At 38.8% G+C, this 19,613-nt stretch overlaps 1 protein-coding gene across 2 annotated transcripts in view; it reads right to left on the bottom strand.

Moving 5' to 3' along the window:
• Positions 1-19,315, bottom strand: part of CLVS1 (clavesin 1) — a 167,683-nt gene extending 148,368 nt beyond the window's left edge. The window contains exons 1-2 of one of the 2 annotated variants that reach the window (XM_045861470.1): positions 19,181-19,315; positions 7,682-8,305 (exon numbers count right to left, since the gene is read on the bottom strand). In XM_045861470.1, the coding sequence (XP_045717426.1) occupies positions 7,682-8,136 (455 nt within the window). In that variant the 5' untranslated portion in view covers positions 8,137-8,305; positions 19,181-19,315. Of the gene's footprint in view, positions 1-7,681; positions 8,309-19,180 lie in introns of both variants that reach the window. The other variant, XM_045861469.1, reaches the window with a different exon arrangement.
• Positions 19,316-19,613: the final 298 nt, after the last annotated feature.

Raw genomic sequence — 19,613 nt, 5'->3', positions numbered from 1 at the left:
CTTGGTAAGCACTCACTGTTGTTTATTTCAGGGCTTGTAATAATAGTCCTTCTCTTCAGTTTATTTTCACTCATTCCTAATCTCATAACAGCTGGAAAACTGATCCAGAACAGTTCTGGGAATATTTCTCTAGGAAGAGCAGACAGCTACACATTTCCTTAAACCTCTGTCAATAGGCTTTGGGATTTGGGAGGCAGAACAGTTACCTCATGGCTCTGGTAAGAAGCATAAGGTCCACGTGGCTTGTCTCATCTCCTTTTGCTTCACCGATATTCGAACATTAATGCACTAGAAATCTGTCCCCTTTTGTATTACAAGTTCTTGTACTGAGGACAGTCAACTGAAGGAGGCACACACCCCCTGCTACTTGTAAAAAGCTCTTTTATGCTCTTGAAAAAGCCAAAGGTAAACCTCCATCAACTGGCTTATTTATAGTATGAAGAGTATATCCTACCTACAGCCTCACTGTTTTAATTAGAAGAAAGAACCTACTTCATGCCATCTTCCATTGCCAGATCACACCACAGAGCTGTCAGGACACTTGCCACATCAGCCCTTTGGAGGCTGACACAGGTCAGCAATAACTGGTGACGTTTGAAGAAGCTGCTATCCCTAGCACATCCATCAAATAAATTGCTGCATAGCATGAGGGGACAGGAAACAGCTGAAGGCCATCCCAGAAAAAAATGCTCCCTGAGAACAGATTCCAGGTTGTTTTCTACATTATAAAATAAACATGACAGTGTCCTTGCTTTCAGAATTGTGAAGGCAAGAAGGTCAAGTACCCTCGTAGCATTCATCTTTCAGTCCTTTCATGCCTGGAAGAATTGGGGAGGACTGGTGTGAGACGCTGGTCTGCAATGGTGGGCTCAGATCAGGAAGTGGCCTTTGGATGTTCAGAAGCTCACACAGAGTAAGATGTCTGTAGCCATTCAGTATGTTTAGCAAGTGCATGAAGGAACAGACAAGGCTTGGATTCGTCCCACTAAAGAATGACAAGTTTTGTCTATTGGTCAGTGCCCCATTCACTTTTTCCTTTGCTCGTACTGAAGCTACCAGTCCCTCTCCACTTCCTTTTTTCCTACTCATATTGGGACCAGACAGACCTTTGACACTGAGCTTCCAGAATCATCTCAACTTGACGTGCACTAGCTTCTAATGCACATTCTTTACTGCCTGAGCCCCATTAGAATGGCTTTATTGTTTACACAGGGCCTCCCTGTGCCTCTTGACTAAAGAGGGAGCTGAGGGAAAGTATGAGAAACCTAAAAGTTAGATGCTGGGACCAATTTGCCACTTAACAACATAGCAATGATTTCAATTTTGATTGCAGGAGGCTTTAGGAACTCTGAGTTCAGTGCAGGAATGAGACTGTGTCTAGGGCTTTGTGGAAAAGCAGTCTTTACAGTCAGACAGCTAGGAAAGAATCCCACCTGTGTTATATATTACCTATACACAACATAGATCCTTGTGGGACTATGGTAGGGACGATACACACACACACACACACACACACACACACACACACACGGCACAATGGCACTTAACAAAGAGTAGTTATTGACATTGGTGTTAGGACCTTTCTAGACTCTCTCCACCAGGGGTTCTTAAAGTATGTTACAGTTCCCCTAAGGACTTTGGAAGTACAAAGGTGGTCTTTTAGGTTGTCACAATGTCTGGCAGAGGGGATAAACACTCCACAATGCTCAACACAATCTTACACATTAACAATTGAGCCTTTCCAAATGTCAACTGCACTCCTTTTGAGAATCACTGCCCCTGAACTTCAGATCCTCTCTACTGTCTCATTGTACTCATCCAACACCAAGAAATCTAATTACAGACTTTCAGAAGCTCCACAGCTATGTTGAAATAGCTGATTACTCAGTAAATGAACAATTGGCTCCAGAAGTATTTGAAATGAACTTGAAATTGGAAGCTTTCAATCTCAGCCTATGTTTTACATTGATGTATCATACATTTTCCCAATTAGAAAGTATCTTCTCCTTGAACCTCTTCTTCATCATCTGTCACTTAGTAATACTAAAACTCCCCAGTGAGCCCTGGCTGCTCTGTTTCAGTTGGTTGGAGCATTGTCCCATAAACTGAAAGGTTGTGGATTTGATTTCCAGTTGGGCAAATGCCTAGGTTGTACTTTCAGTTCCCAGCCTAGTCAGGGTATGTGCAAGAGGCATCCAATCTATGTTTCTCTACCTTTCTCTCTCCCTCCCTTCCTCTATCCCTAAAAAAATTTTTTAAATCAATACGCATGTCCTCAGGTGAGGATAAGAAAATAAGAACTCCCTAATAATTATGAGAATTCAACCAGAAAATGTACATGAAAATACCTGGAAACCATATATTCTGTGCAGTTGTACAGTATGTGGATGTACAGTATATGTACTGTAATATAATTAACTAGGAGCAAACTTAAGGCTCTTTCTTCCCTCAGGAAATCTGATTGGCCTAAGCAGTGCCGTGCGTAGCTATACTGGAGCATGAAGCACAAGGAAAAATCAATGATTCTTATCCTACCTCCTTAAAAATTTTGATATATTGTTCATAGAAATTTTTTGCATTAATTTGATTTAAAATATCGTATGACAATATTACTTACCTTGATTCCTGAGTATTTTGGTGGCCTCTTACATTTTGCACCTTAGGCAAATGCCCAATCCCTCATCCTTGTCCTAGCCCCAGGTCTGAAGTTTTGATTCAGGCTTTTAAATCTCCAATCTAGCTGGTTGTGCTTTAATCCAAACATTTTATCCCTTGATATGTATGGTGGTAAAAGAACTACTATTGGATTAATTGCCTTCTTAGAGTAATGTCATATACTTGACTTTAGTAATTAAGTTGTTTATCAGCCCTCTTTTCTCCCTATTAAATCATTCTAACTTAGCTCTTCCTTAGAGTGCCTCACCTTCCTTATAGAACTAACTTTTCAACTAATTTTTACTTGGCTATTGATTTCTGAACTTTTAATTGGGATAAACAAACAATACACTGACAAAATGTCCAGTGTAGTTTTATATGTTGTGATTTGCAATGCAAATACTAATTGTATTTTCCCCAACCAGCAGGTCTATACATAGCACTAATGTATGCTATTGTAGTCTATTGTTGGGGCTTTTATTATCTGAGCCCCTAATGCCTTTCTTATATCCTGAGAATATAATAAGCACAATAAGTAGAGGCCCTAAGACCAGGTGATTTCTCAGAGCTACAACTGAGCTCCCACAGAGAACTTTGGAACTTGGTGGCTTGGAGTCTCAGTTGCATTTTTCATACTTTTCCAGGTAGGGAAAAGTTGGTTATGGCGTCAAATCCTGCCATGCTTAGAAAGTACATCTTGTGACCCAGTATCATACATATTTGCCTGATTTGAATATTTTTCTTAAGAAATACCTGACATTTAATGAACACCAACTAATGCTAATTAACCTATGATCATCATCATCCCACTTTATAGGAGAGAAACTGAGGGCAGTAAGAATTTAAACAACTTGCTCAGAATCACATGGCTGCTTGGGAAGCAGCCGAGATTTGAAACCTGCCATCTGGCTTCAAAGTTAGTGATTTTAATCATTATTCAATTCTGCCTCTTGGACACCATCAAGTAGGGCAATTCAGGTTAATCCTTGCAACAGCTCCGCATGCCACGTTATAGCCATTTCCACTTGATGAAATTGAGACTCCAGAAAGCAAAATAAGTTGACCAAAATTACCTCTTTTTTTAACTGAGTGAAATTCATGAAAAACATGCTCACTTTTCCCTTTCCACATGAAGAGTATTCCTGGGCAAATCAAGCTATATGACCAAGTGCATACAAGCAACTCAGAAAGAAATAGATTTCATCTTATGTCATATCTTAAGGCACAAATTGTGAATTCTTGCCAATGCTGATATGAATTTAGGTGATAAAAATCAGAGGGCTCATTGAGTAATAGTTTCCCCTTAGGTCTCCATCACATTCCAAGCTGATGAACTAACATGTAATCTCTGCTGACCCTGAAAGCTTCATTTATGAATAAATACGTGGGTGCTGATTTAATCTCATTCATTTCAGTTCAGCCTGGCAGCCTCAGAACACATAGAAGTCAGACAGCTCTCTGCCATGGCCCAGTTTCTGGAGGCTAGCTTGGGCTCTGTATCTGGAGCTCTCCTGCATCTCAGTTGGCACACCTCACTCAGGCAGACGGAGCCCTGCCTGTGCCTCTGGAGGATCCCACTTCCTAGCCCTCACCATTCTGCACTTTTGTTCATGGTTTCTGGGTCTAGATGAATGAGATTTACATAGTTTTAATAAATATTAATAACCATTTTAATCTCAGTAAACCTTTTGTATGAGACATTCAAATCACCTCTCAATCATCGCAGGCCCCCCATGAGAGTGCAGACATCATTTGGCAAAGCTGCGCCAACCTCGTCAGGCCTTTAGGGCCCCGTTTGGGCTGGACCAGTGTATCAGGGAACATGCTTGGGAAGAAAACAAATACACACTTCGGACAGGAGTGCAGGCAGATCACTTCCATTTTTAAACATTGTACTCCTGTCTATATTTTTAATATAAGTACCACCTATGCCCTATTATTTTTGTAGTAGGATGTTTTATAATATTAATGATAATACTAGAAGCTAATATTTATTAACTGTTTACCATGCTATGTTCCTAAATGCATTGTTTCATTCAATCTTTCCAATTACATTATTAGATAGACATCATTATCACCCCCACCTCACAGATGACAAAATGGAGCCTCAGAGAGGTTGCTTGTGCCAGGTCACATAACCAGAAAATCACATGATGGTATATCTACATTATAAATGAAGTTTGTTTGCTTTTAATAATCAATGGCTGCCCATGGCACAGCTTTATCATTCACCTTTTTGTTAAAACCAAAATATTTAGAAGAAATAATATTGTATACTTAGGAAAATAATGACTCAGGTAGACCTAGCCTTGGGAATGGGAATGGTGAGAGAAAGGAAAAGAAAAAAATTACTTCAAAATGCCTAGTGGATTGGGAGCCTGTAAAGTGAATTTTAAAATACCTTTCTATTCATAGCATCAAGCTAAATGAACTTCACATTCATGAGCCATTAGAGCTGGAAATCTTGGGCATTACCTAACTCAAGCTTTTTATTTTACAGCTGAGGAAACTGAGGAGTAAAGGTGTAAAGTAACTGACCCACGGTTATCATAATCATAAACATTTGGATTATTCCTTCAGATATTACTTCCTTTTACTATTACTATTTGTTATTATTGTATTTCTTAAAGTATTTTGAGATATATACACAGGCTAAATGCTAATACAAATAAGATATTTTGCTATGATTTATTTCTCTATGTGTAAGTCACTACAGACTAGCATTCATGCATCATCTATCTTAGCAGATGGAAATTCTAGAACACTTACAATTAAGCACAGATGAAGTCAGCATAATTTTTCTCCAGAATCATCAAAAATTTCCTATTCTCAAAACCAAATGATAATGTGCCATTCTCAAAAGGACAGCCATTCCCTCTAGTTTAAGACTGATGTCCTGTGTTGACAGTCTGTGTGTCTCAGTGGAATTCTCCCATGGTTGGTGGGAGTTAGCAGTTTATGTGTTTTCACCATTGCTGGACAGTGGGCTGCACCATGAGCTTTTTGCTGGCAGGGACTTTATGTTTTCATCATTGTCCTCAGTGCCTAATGTAAGCCTTGGCACCATAATGCCTATGGAATAACAGAGCAGAAACATGGAAAGGCAGGCCAGTCTCAGGTGCACACCAGACCGAACTCTAGACTCATAGTGTGAAAATATTCAAATCCCTGTTCAGAGTGAGAATGCCCTGTCCTAATTTATTAACCAGAAAATGGCCAGTAGTCATGAAGGTGTCCCATACTATCAACATATTTAAGAGGAGGGGTAGTGCCACGAGGCAGTGAAGGAGTACCCTAGAAATTCCTTTTAATTATATTGGGAGAGGGGTTCTTTTAGTGTGCTTTTAAAGTTACTTTTATTATTATCTTTAAACCTGTGTCTTCTCCAATTAACATAAAAATGTCAACAATGACACCTTTGTGAGGGCTCAAGCCACAGGTGATGTTTTGGAGACTGATCATGTATCCTTTCTCATTCAACATCTATAGGATATTGTGCCATGTGCCAAGAGATAAAAATGAGAAAGACAGTCTCCTTTCCTCAAGGAACTTGCAGTCTTGGGGGGAGAGGGAAAACAGCACACATGTAAACATACAATTACAATAAAGGCAGGTTAAGATAACCTGCTCTCAAGTCAAACTTCTGGAGTTCAACTCCCACTCCATATTTTACTATTTGTGAGGCACTGAGTGGGTAAAATACGGATAATAATAACACCTATTATGCAAAGTTCTTGGTGAGTTAAACAATACACATAAAAGCTTAGTATGTGGTAAGTATGCAAGAGCATTAGCTATTATAATAGTGGTCCATACATTTCTGTTGTAAATGTTTTAATGGCAATATGAACAGAGTAAGTGCACTTAACTATAAAGGGTTGTGGTGGGGAAGATAAAAACTACCTTCCTGAAAAACCATAAAGATGGCTATGAATCAGATTGTGTCCAGGATGGTTGAAATTGAGACAAGAAGTGGCTGGTCTCTCTTTTAGGTGTCTGATGGGACAAGTCCAAAGGCTTGGAGGTATGTAAAAGCCTCAGCTATTCAAGGTAAGGCTTAAACTTCCAGCCAGCTGGACCAGAGAACAGAAGATGGGCAGAGGGTGAAGAGGAGATATAGCAGGTGAGTCATAAAGGGCCTCTCTTTACTTTGAAGAATTTTGATCAAGAGAGTGACATGACAGAACTTTGTAAGGGTCACTCTGGCTACCGTGTAGATAAGAATGGCTCTGAAGACACTAGAGCAGAAGCAGGAACACCAGTTAGAAAACCATTGCAATAGTGCAAGTGACCAATGATAAGAACCTAAACTAAGGTGGCAGCAATGGGAGCAAAAGGAAGAGGTTTGAGAGGTTTTTAAGAGAAGGGTAGGACTTGGCTATTAATTTGGATGTAAGAAGCAAAGACAAGGAGCAACCCGAGATGACACCTGGATTTCTGACTCAAGAGACTGGATGCATGAAAGAGCAGGTACAGCAGGGGGGATGACACATGTAGTTAGGGGCATGTTGAGTTTGTGGTTGTTTGTAGGATTTTCAGGAAGAAAGTTCTAGCATTCAGAAGAAATATAGAATTTTAAAGTCATGGAGAAGATCCAAGAAATTATATTGTGTCTTGAAAACACTTGATTTAAAGCTGTCTCCTGAATTTATCTTTGTTGTCATGGTTAAAGATGAGAACACTAAAGACAGAATATATGGTTCTTCTAGAATATCAGCTTTCAATTTTATTAAAATAAATGACTCACTTAGATGAAGAGATGGATGACTTCTACGGTGTCTTACAATTCTAAAACTGATTCTGTTGTTTCAAAAAACAGCCATGAATCTGGAATTACCTTTAGATGATAGTGAACTTGTGGCCTTAAAATGTCCTTTGTGGGTATGTGGAATATGTATATGTATATGTATATGCATATGTATATATTTTAACAAAAGCCCACTATCTCTAAAGTCATACCACCCCAAGGTGCAGTGGCTATGTTTATGAAAAAGAAAAACAAAATAAAGACACTATCTACATTTACCTACTCTGGTCCCAATTGGCTGCAAACAGCAGGAGAATCTTTCTGCCGTAGTGGTCACGGTTTTCCAGCACTCCGGGGAACCCATCGATGAGAGCCCTCTTAATGCCAGGGTCATCGGCCTTGAAGTTTTTAAACATGTCCAAGTTTAGCTGGCGGTACTGGAAGTACTGGGCCAGGAGTCTAAAGGCATCTGCTTGGTGAAACTTCCTGGCTCGGAGAAATCTCAGGATGAAGGCATCATCTGTACGTAAAAATCCAATGTCAGGCCTGGTGATGATCATGTCCCTGACTTGTTGAATATCCTGATGTAAAACATCTGGGTTTTCATTCAGTTCCAGGCGAGCTTTCTCTATAGTCTCTGGACTGAGTCCAGCCTGTAAATGGGTCATCTTGGCCAAATCTCTTTTCCAAGTGTTTAATTTCTGATATTTGGGAAGAAAAGAAACTGGTCCCATTCACGTGATGGTCTGCTGAAACCCAGGCCCACTCAACAGTTGTCTTACTACAATGCTGCCACTGAAACAGACAAATCAAGGGTCTTCTTTCTGTTCCTGAAAAGCAGTAGGACATCCAGGTCCTATGTGGTGGTGGCCCTCCAAAAGGGAAGCAGAACTGAGGCCATTGCTACTGCAAAACAAGAGAAACAAAACAGAGATGATACAAAGAAAGTCTGGGAAAATTAATTGAATCTGAAATTAGAAAAGCAGCATATTATACTTCAGGCCTGATTAGATTAGGTATCCAAAGAATAAAAGATAAATTATCTTTAGAGGGGTATATTTAGCATAATTTTTATTGACAATTGAATGCATAACACGCAAGTATTTGAAATATGTTTAGGAATTTTTTTAGTTACATTGACTAGTTAACAATAGTATATTTTCATTTTAAATATAAATGTTTAAACTCAGGCATCTCTTTGATCTAACCTGGAAGTTTCAAAAATCAGAAAACATAAATAAACTTGGAGGCTTGTATTTTTTTCCTAGCATTCTTAAGTCAACAATATTTGTAATAAGAGGCAGTATATTTAGGACAAAATTTTGATATTAAGGGAAGAAAATGAAATAGTAATAGAAAATAATGCAGTGAACTATTTACAGAATTGAAAGAAACTTCATAATCCATCTAGTTCAATGAACACCTAATGTTAAAATTCCCTCTCAGCCTCACCATGCCCCTTCAAAAAGTTTCTTTCTTTGGTGTCTCTCTTTCATTTCATCCCTACACCCACTGCAATCTATCTTTGACTGTTCTTACCAGCCAATTATGAAGATGATCAAATAATTTATTAGACATTTAGGCATTAGAGGGACATGAATAATAATAATGCTGGAACAACAGGCATAAATTGGGACAGTCCCAAGAAAACCAGACAGATGGTCACCCTACTAGAGAATGACCTTTCTGTTGCTACATCCAATAGACAAATAAATTATAGTGTCTATTACGGGTGACCTCTATCAGTATTTGATACTGATGACTTCATGCTTTTCAAAACTCTCCCATCTTCCCAAACTTTCTGTGTCTTCATGGACCTTGATTTTTCTCTTAGCTTTCTGTCCTTTCCTGCTCAGTCATCTCATTCTGTGCTCACCACTTCAATGTGGTGTTTTCCAAGCTCCTGCCCCAGCATTTGACTATTCTACCTGGATAGCTTCAGTACATTGCTCTCTCCTGATCTTCAGGCTACATATCCAACTGTCTACTGAACACCTCCACTTAGATGCCCCAGACACCACAAACTCAGTATGTTCAAAACTGAACTAATCATACTTCTTCATTCTGAGTTTGCACACCCCCACCTCTGTCTCTTAGTGACTGACTTCATCTTCTGTAGATTCCCACACTAGAAACCTGGGACTCAGCTGTTATTCCACCCTCCTCCTTACCACCCACTTCCAGACAACCACTTCTATAATATTTCTCAAACCTACTCAATTTTTTTCCATCCATTTTCACTGCCTTTGTTTGGCCACATTACCCCTCACCTGTTCAGGACTGCAAAATTCTCCCTGCGGTGCCCTTACTGCCAGCCTTGTTTTTTTTCCATCTATTCTCTGTATTACAATGGAAATCTGCTCATGACACTCCTTGACTGATATCAATCAATAGCTACCAATTGTCCTGGGGTAAAGTATAAAGCTATGTAACATGTTTTCTAAGACCCTTCATCATCTGGTCCCTATCTGTCATCATCTGGCCATGCAGCACACTAAGGTACTGCAGTTTCTTCTCATTTCTGTGGTCCTTGGCAAAGATGCTCTTTATGCTTACACTGACCACTCATTAACTCCTCTTTGCCCTTCAGGAGTCATCTTGGAGATTATTTTCTCCAGGAAACCCTTATTTATCTGCAGAGGTCATGAGTAGCTCTGAAGCAGCTACCACAATTTATTGCCTTTTTCCTCTCTCTTTCTTTACTCTGAATTCCTTGCAGAAAAGAGCTGGATCTCACTCATCTGTGTATTCTCAATACAGTGCCTGGTATAAAGAAATTTATCTTCATGAGCAGATTGACTTCGTTGTGTTCACCTCCTATTCTCGGTGCATAGAACAGTGCCTGTTACAAAGTAGGTGCTCAGTAAGTATATGCATAATAATTGAATAAAGTGCTCAAAATGCTGTTTTAGGCCCTGACTGGCATAGCTCAGCGGATTGAGTGTGGGCTGCAAACCAAAGTGTCACAGGTTCGATTCCCAGTCAGGGTACATGCCTGGGTTGCCGGCCATGACCTCCAGCAACTGCACATTAATGTTTCTCTCTCTTTCTCTCTCTCTCTCTCTTTCTCTCTCTCTCTCTCTCCCCCCTCCCTTCCCTCTCTAAAAATAAATAAATAAAATCTTTTAAAAAATAAAATAAAATAAAATTTTTAAAAATGCTGTTTTAGTGAGTAAGGGGTTTCCCTTTCTTTATGGGTACATTTGGACCCAGTGAGGGCATTGCAGCTGGCTTTTTATTTCTTCTCTCATTTACAAAGTATTTTTCCTCTGGGAGAACTAAGCCTGGGCACATTTAACTTTGGATCATCACTCCTTGAAGCAGGCAAGGTGATGGTCAAATTTCCAAGCCATGGTACACTATGCTTAGAGCACAAGGAATAGTGCTAGCTTGTACCCTACAGAAGATTTAAAGCTGCTGGGCGTAAGTTACTTTCCTTACAGTTCAGGGAGCTCAACAATGTTTTTGAGATAAATTACTATGGGTTCAAGGGGAGAGTTGAGGTTGCATTTTTCATGGCCCACTTCCACACATAGCTGTGCCTCCAATCTATAATATCTGAAATAAATTTGCTTCAATCTATATCTTTATTCTGTGCTCAGCATACAGTGGAAGCTTCTGGGGAGATTATCCAAGCCAGGGTCACTGGGTTTTATACTTAAGATGAAATAGATATTTTTCATTAAAGGCAGATCTTTCATTTCAGAAGTCTGAATAGACTGCTACTTAAATAACAATTTCAATTGATAATATTTATAGCACTAAAAATGCAATCTTGTATAAGAATGTTTTCCAGGATACAGTGTTCTCAGTTGGCTATACTCTTTCATTCACGTGAAAAATGTGGTTCCCATTCAACTTTTCTAAACTGGTCAAACAAGTGCAAACAGATACATTATACTTGGTATCACATTAGTAGTTTTCTCTCCTGGTTGTATTAATAATAATAACCATAATTTATTATTTATTACAATTATGTTTATCATGTCCCAGGCACTCACATAATCTTCTTTTATACAGACATTATTTAATCTTTGGAACAACTGTATTAAATGAGTATAATATTGTCACCATTGTTTAAATGAGGAATCTGAGACATAGAGAGAGATTAAGTGACTTTCCCAAGATTACACAGCTACTAAGAAGCAGAAAGCAGGTTTAAGTCCAAGTGATCTTTCTCCAGTCCCATGCTTTTTACTGCTAGGCTTTTCTGCCTTTTATGTGTAGCAGAGAAGTTCTAATATTTAATACTTAAGACCCTTGGGACCTTCAGAAAGACCTTCCCTCTTAGGTTCTCACTCTCCTTCCTTAGATTTACCACTCTAGAAACTTACCTATGCCTAAAGGGTTAAGGGACATCCCTAGGTAGCCATACCTTACAAATGTCCAGTTACCATTATGTCTTATTCATTGAAAATAACTGAAACTATTTAAATCCCAGCTGTCTATACCTTTTTCAGCTATCACAATTTTTCCTCTTCCATTATGTATTTTCCTTTGGCTGAAATGACAGATCAAAGAACCTGCCATTCTATTGGAAGGGTTGATACTTTGCCATGCCTATCAGAGTGCCAAGCATGACCTGGGCATTGAAATGTGCTTGATAACCAAAAACAGCACTTCAGGCAGATCTTTGTGAGCCTCAGAAACCATCTTTCCTATTGCTGGTTTGGTCCCCAGTGGTTTTTTTTATTCAGATATTGTTCCAAATACATGAAGAATAACTTGCCACACCCCCTGAAGATCCCAAGGTAGAAACTAACTTCCACTTCTAATCCATGTTTTTTCAATGAACTAAAAATTATTAGTGGTATTTTTGTATAAGGGAGAGGAAAAAAAGCCTGCACGTCATGATATTTGAAAGCATGACATCTATAGATTCAAATTCATGTTTTACCTCAAGTTCCCATTAGAAAAAAACTATTTGTATATTTCCTTATCCAGAAGTAAGTCAAGTGCACACTCACCCCTATAAACACATGCTAATATTTATGAACCAAAGACTCTAGGTGAAAATGTAATTTCAAAAGTATACTAATTCAGTGCTCGCTTTGGCAGCACATATACTAAAAAAAGTATACTAATTCAAATAAAATCTATTTTGATTATTTTGTAATCTATTATTCTTATTTATTCCATTATCCTCAGAGGCACACATTAAATGTAGTGAGAAACAATCACAATAATAACCACATCTTGTTTATGATAATACATGTGCATATATATTATTTCAAAGCATTTTCTATCATTATTTTTCATTTTTACAGTAGTCCCACAACATGTAGAAGAAAGATAATACACTGGAAAATACTGAGGATTATGTGGAATAATGTAAGTAAAAGTGCTTTGGACATGGAAAGCTCTATTTTATGTTTACTGTAATATTCTTATTGATATCATTAATTTGTTGCCTCCAGATAAATAAAAAGATATTGAGGCCCAGAACAGCTAAGCACTTGGCTTAAAAAGTTGGATAATGAGCTAGTATTAAAGTTGGAAGAAAACACAAACAAACAAGTGTTCATTGACTACTTGTTATATTTATTAGATGAAAGGGTAAATCTGAGATTTAGATAGATTAAGTATACCTAGAAGAACAAAGATTCATACCCAAGCCTACCTGACCCAAACTCGATGTTTTGTCCATGACCCTGTCCTGCCTCTCAGAAGAGGGGCTTTACCTACACCATCCCGGAAACCAGTGCCCTTGCAATCACACAGGCACACTGCAGGCATATGCCCACACCCTACCAGTCCTAGGGAAGGTTATTTAAGGGATGCTGTAAAATTATCCAGATTGGGGGAGGAAAGCATAATTGTTGTCATGACCAGAAAGATAAAACCTATAAAGCCTAAATATTGTTTGAAATATGGGATATCAATAACTAATTAATAATACTTCAAATATGTGTTGCTTCTGGATGTTCTTGGTAATAAAGAGTACCCAGGCCAATTTTAAGGGCATTTAAAGTAACACACATATAAAATGAAAAATGATATCATGTTTTTGGGGCTTCTCTTACAAAATAAAGATGAAAAATTAATCTCAGGGATAAAACTTTTCACATGAAAGTCTAATCAACTATCTTATTCATCAATAACTGAAAATTTTGTTTTCAAATTTTAAATATACATCAAATTGAGTTAACCCTACACCTTTCTAAAATCTTACTTCAAATTTTTTCAACTGAATACACAGTTTCCCTTTGAAATGTTGAAAGGAATTTTTATACTGAGCAAAATAAAAATAGAGGCTGATAACACATCTAGACCAAACCTGAAAATCAGTGAACAAAAATCTTTTTTTAAGTACAACTCTATTTGAAATCTTTCCTGAAAAATGACACACTCCCTCACTGTCAAGTGGAGCCTCATTTAAATCTTAGTGGTTGGTTAATTATAACATTCTTTGGGGCTGGCCTTAGAGGAGTGTTTTTTCCAAACGATGAATTTGAACTTGACTATTAGGGGTTGTAGGACTTCTCTGCATAAGTGCTGTGGCTCCCCCAATCCATTGACTTGCTATCAATCATTAGCCAACTTGTAGATATGAACTCTTCGTACCAGGGGCAGGGAGAGTAGTCTGGAAATATAAAGTGGAAATCTTTAATCATCTGAAGTATAGATGTCCAACCTGCAGCCTACAGTAGGATTGCTATGAATGTGGCCCAACACAAAATTGTAAATTTACTTAAAACATGACATTTTTTGTGTGATTACTTATTGCAATGTATTTATGTGTGGGCCAAGACAATTCTTCCAGGGTGGCCCAGAGACACCAAAATGTTGAATACCCCCTGGAACCAGAATTTAGCCTCTGGCTCACAGCTGACATTCATCACCTTTAGCTCAGTCCTAGCCCAGGGCTTACCCTTGCAGTAGAAGCATTCATTGTATAGACTCCCTAGGTGCCCTTCAAAATAGCAACTAAACACATAGTCATCTGCTCCTATTTGTTCTTGCTCTTAACAGATATTAAAAGTAAATTGGAATGAGTTTCATCAGAGTAGAGACATTGAGAACTTCTACCCAAAATAGATACCAGATCAGAATTAGCATAAGCTGGAACTCAGATGAAACAGACCTAATTAACAGAGGAGTTTTAGTGTCCTGAATTCTAGAACAATGTGTAAAACTTTTATTATTTTAGTTTGTTTTGGGATAGATAATGCAAAGAGTTGAAGGCAAAGACCACTTGTAAGGATGGTGTGGGTTTGTCTGCCACTGTATTAGGTAAAATAGTTAAAGTAAAGGAGTATTTAGACTGGAATTTTTTATACCATTAAACTGTTCTTATAAGAAGTCATTGGCAGTCAATGCCACAATTTTAAAAACTGATTAGTTGTGCTTCTTAGGAGTAGCAATGGGAGGAAAAGAAAGAAAAAACACTTGGAAGAGGGTGTTTCTCTAATAAGAGACTCTTTCTGAGGAAAAGGATCTGTAGGACTGAAAGGAAAGAGGGAATTACACAAAGATGGCCATTAAGTCCCCTCATCCTCTTTTCCACTCAGTGTTTTTCCCAACACATCTATGGGACCCTTCTTCTGGGTGTGATTTGGCAGGTGACAGCAGCAGGTATTTGAGTTAAGAAAACTGCCTAGTGAAAGAAAGACACAATAGGATACATACGTGCGAGGTGGAGTCAAGTTTGTATAACTTTCTCCCCAACAAGAGCTATGATTTCTAAGGTCTTATTTCCTCACAACTTGGAGCGGCTTTCATTTTGTTTCAGTGTGAGGGCCGTTATTTAATAAGACATAAGGAAGGAATGTTAAAAAAAAAGAAAACTGTTCTTTGTCTTTGCTTCTGAAAGTGTGGTCTGTGGACAAGCAGTATCAGAAGCACCTCAGAGCTTGCTAGGAATACAGACTGTCAGGACCTACCCAGACCTGCTGAACAGGTAGCAAAATCCCCAAGCAATTTGTATGTACATTAATGTTTGGGAAGCAGTGCTCTAAAGGGTTTATAATGAATCAAAGGGATTGAGAAGGTAGGTTAATTGCCCTTAAGGTTAGAGCTCATACTGTCTGTAGAGAGCAGTGCCACATTGTTCAAGAAGAGAGTAAAAGCACTCCCAATATGTTCATTCCTTTCAGACTCTCAGCATTCACATTCATAATAGCTTCTCAGATCACCCCATTAATTGTTTACACATGCTTGCATGCTCTATATTTCTACCAACAGCAGTGAAAAAAGGAAATGTGGAGGAAGCAAGAGAAGGTGAGAAGGGTGGCGAGGAGGGAAGGAGGAAAAGAAAAAGGAAAGAAAGAAAACTCCCATGTTTTGTTTATTGTATTTGCTATTGACCACACATCAGACTAGAGGCATTTTAATAATAGAGCTTGTGATTTGAACCCCAAAATGCCATTCTCAGGCACACAACTTCCCTTCTACTGACTCCAAAACTACCAAATAATGAACACTGACTATACTATATGCTTGATACCTAGAAAAGTATGGAATTTTACATAAGACATTAGAGAATAACAAAAGCTGAATTGACGTGACTTTTTTAAAGGAGAAGCGATGGAGAAAGGGTTCTGCATGATATCTAAGAATTGGAGATTTAGCTAAAAGGGTCCAGGAAGCTGGAATAATTACCTCAAGCACAACAAGGAAACTCCTGTTGGCTCAGAAGTCAGGAAGAAGATATCATAGAAAATTAGCCTCACATAGAAAACTTTCTTGGATACTCCCTGTCACATGGTCATAGGGCTATAAAGAGGGACTGCACAGGGTCACCTGGCCAGAGAAGATACAAGAAAGGGCTATGGGAAGCAGCAGATGTAGTGAAGAATAAATGAACTTACTACCTGAATAAGTGAAATTTCTTTATTGAGAAAAGAGTGACCAATTTATTTCCATATCCATGAAGAATCAAACCAAAGACAAAATTCCCTTAAGTAAAAAAACTTGGATTGGAAATTAGGCACAGTTTTCTGTAGAGGGATACAACACATTGGATTGACATTAGGAGTTATAGATGCACAGTAATTTACACTGCAGATCTACTGAAACAAATTTATTCCAGTGAAATCTGGATAAAATGAACCATAATTAAAATAATCAAAATTTTGGGAAAAGGTATAATGGGGGAAAAAGATCTTGCTTGACAATGTTGAGGACTGTTTCTGGGCTGATCTCATGGGGCCAAACCTCATGTTTTATATACCCATTCTGCTGTGTTACCTTCTTTTTCTGAGTTACTGTGAAACAAGAAAGCAGAGGCTATCCAGGTCAGCCTGAATTAATTTCCTAAGGATGACTCTGCCAGGAGGCTGTGTGTAAAATCATGAATAGACTTCTTAGGGTTAATAAGGTGTCCCTTTATGAAGCCTGCAGAAATAAGCAGATACCACCAGTTCTAAAGAGTTATGATTCCCCCTTTAGGGAAATGAAGGACCTTCCAGCTTCATACTCCACTATTCTCAAAGGACATGCCCCTCTGTGAGCATGTCTACAAATGTATGTGATGCCACTTTGCTGAAAAATGTTTCCTGTTCCTCCTTTAAATTCATTTCAAAAGGAGGAAGTTCTGTTATTGAAAACATAAGAGAAGTAAAATATCCCTTAATGGAAAAAATAAAAGAGGAAGTCAGGATAGCAGCACTCTATAAAAAAATAAGCTCAGTATAATATTTCACTCAGAGAAAGGCATTGCTTCTAAGACACATGCCTATAAATCTTACCGAAGCAGCATTGTTTTGAAATTTCCCCAGACTCTGGAAATTGTATTAAGCACAGGAAGAAAGCAGCACTGGAAGTGCTGGATTCCTGGCCTGAGTTTCTGCTTAGAATGAGCTAGAACTGATAACATGTACTCTTTTAAAAATTGCCTGAACTGAACCATTCTTTGCATACAGATATGGGAGTTTTAAGAATCTTGTTGGTTGGGGACTTGAGAAGTCTTGTTTACTGTGGATATTACCAATCTAATGACAGTATATAGATCACCAAATTTTCTTCTTCTCTAAAATCCATTTCACCATTTATTTTCACTAGTTTTCTTGATTTGAGTTTAAAATTGAGTGAATTGTAGAAGTAGGTAGAATTATGCCAATTTTTCATAGTAAACAAGTAACTTTTGGTGTTTAAGAACAGTTTTTGGTGTGAATTTTTCCCCAGAACTTCTTCTGGAAGATACTTGTTTGTGACTATTCTTTATTTTTGGCAATGCCTTTAATAATGAGCAAGCTGGTTTAGACAAAACTTGTTTTATTGCCTCTTTTTAAAGAGGCAGAATAAATGTATAAGGGTAATTTTTAAATGAGCATCTTCTGTACTCTGGTTTCAACTTGGTTGCTACATGCAACCTGACATTATTTCTATATGAAAATTTGATCCATCCCATTTTTAATTAAGATGGTGATTTCATTAAAAATTATTTGCCAAACAAACCTACAATACTTTTCTGTTCCAATACTTTTCAAGTTGTAATTGATTATATAGTCACCCTCCAAATGATTTTTATTTATGACAGGCTCAGACACTTTTCTGATGTTTGTTTGCTTTTAATAAACAGATGATCCTAGTTAAAGAGGTGCTATAACTTGGGTTTGAACCTTCAAGAAATTTGAAAGATGTCCCAACTTTCCTTCAGCTGAGAGAGACAATGATAGCACTCTAAAAGCAGAGCCCAATAGAACAGTTACATAAAAGGTCTTTTCAATGTTTGCACTCTATTACCCTTCACTATTATAGAAAAATGCTCTTATTGCCTGATGACTGAGAGAGCATGCACAATCTCGCCTTCCAAATCCAAGTCAGTCCTTGACCAGTGGTGAACAAAGCCAGGCCATCTGCTCTGAATATCCATACTACTTTGGCCATTTGGGAAAGGCATCTATCTTCTCTGCTTCAAAGAGAGGTTTAAGATTGGAAATTTGAAAAGAAATAAGTAGAAAGGAAGAGACATTTGAGCAAATAGCACTTTCCAATGACAGCTGCATTTGTTAGGTTATTATCATCACCATCATTTTTAATTTTCATCCTGGCCACAGTGTTAACATTTGGGGTTTACATTTTACAAAACATTTCAGTTAAAAAAAAACTTAATTTCAGACTTTCTGCAATAAACGCTTAAGAAGGAAAAGGGGAGTGTGGGTGAATATGAGTCATCAGTCACCCCCACCCTGCTTCCTGGTGATTCTCCATTGGAAAACCAGAACCACGGATGGAGTTTACATATCTATTTTACTGGAATAACCCTAGCCCCAGGCCATGTTAATTTCCTGAACTAAACAGTCCCTAATTTACTGAAAAGCAGCTGGCTAACTGCTGGTGTCTGGCAAGTGCCCATCTGTCCCCCTGCCTAGGGTCTCTCTCCTGTCTTCACTTTTCCTTTCTCTCAAGCCGGCGTCTCTTTGTTTTCAGAGGTGTCATCCACCTGAACTTTCCTTCCCATGCCTGGAAACTTGGGATCTTTTCTTCTACCCTGAGGACCTCGGGCTTTGTCTAAGTGACAAGACACAGTTGTGTTGACTGTAGTTACGGCGCCGGTGATGGTGGAGATCATGACGGTGATGGTGGAGATGGGGGTGCCGATGGTGTAAGAGAGCGCAGGCTGAGCGGGCACGGGGAGCAGGAGGATGGACCCCGGAGGCGGTAGAGAGCAGGGTGCGGGGCGGGGAGGGGTTTTAGATGGAGTGCAGGAAGATTGCAGATGGGAGCTGTCCACGCACCAAAGTGCTGAAACGCCGCAGCCATGGCATCGCAAGAGCGGGAGGAAACGCGGGGATGCGCTACAAATACAGAAGGGAGAAAAAAGGCAACAAATACCTTCACATGGCCGCCCAGCCTTGCTTTGGGAATGTGTTTCTGCAGGTGTCCTCGTTGCTGAGCTGAGTAGGTGAGATCCCCTATTTGGCAGGTTCGGGCTCAGATTTCTCTAGAAAGCTGTGAATGAGAGCCCCGGCTCCACGGGGCTGTGATTTGGGTAGGAGGCGTGTGCGCCAGAGACTCTGTCCTTCTATACTAAGCCTGGCTTTCCCCTGGGTCCTAAATGCCTCCGTACCTATTTTCTCCCCAGGTCTGTCAAGACAATACTAAGAATTATTGTAATGTTGCAACAGCTGAGACAAAAAGTACCGGCACCATCATGCATTACCCCCAGCCCTAAAAACGGAATATTTTAATTAGATTAATACAACCTCTGAAACAGATCAGAGTTGTGTGTTTGTGTATATGTGTGTGTAAATACAACAGATGAGAA

This window comes from Phyllostomus hastatus, unplaced genomic scaffold (assembly GCF_019186645.2).
Source record: "Phyllostomus hastatus isolate PE091 unplaced genomic scaffold, TTU_PhHast_1.1 phas_scaffold_21, whole genome shotgun sequence".
Lineage (NCBI taxonomy): Eukaryota > Metazoa > Chordata > Mammalia > Chiroptera > Phyllostomidae > Phyllostomus > Phyllostomus hastatus.
Note: the sequence above shows the minus strand (reverse complement) of the source record. Positions and strands in the feature narration are given on the sequence as shown.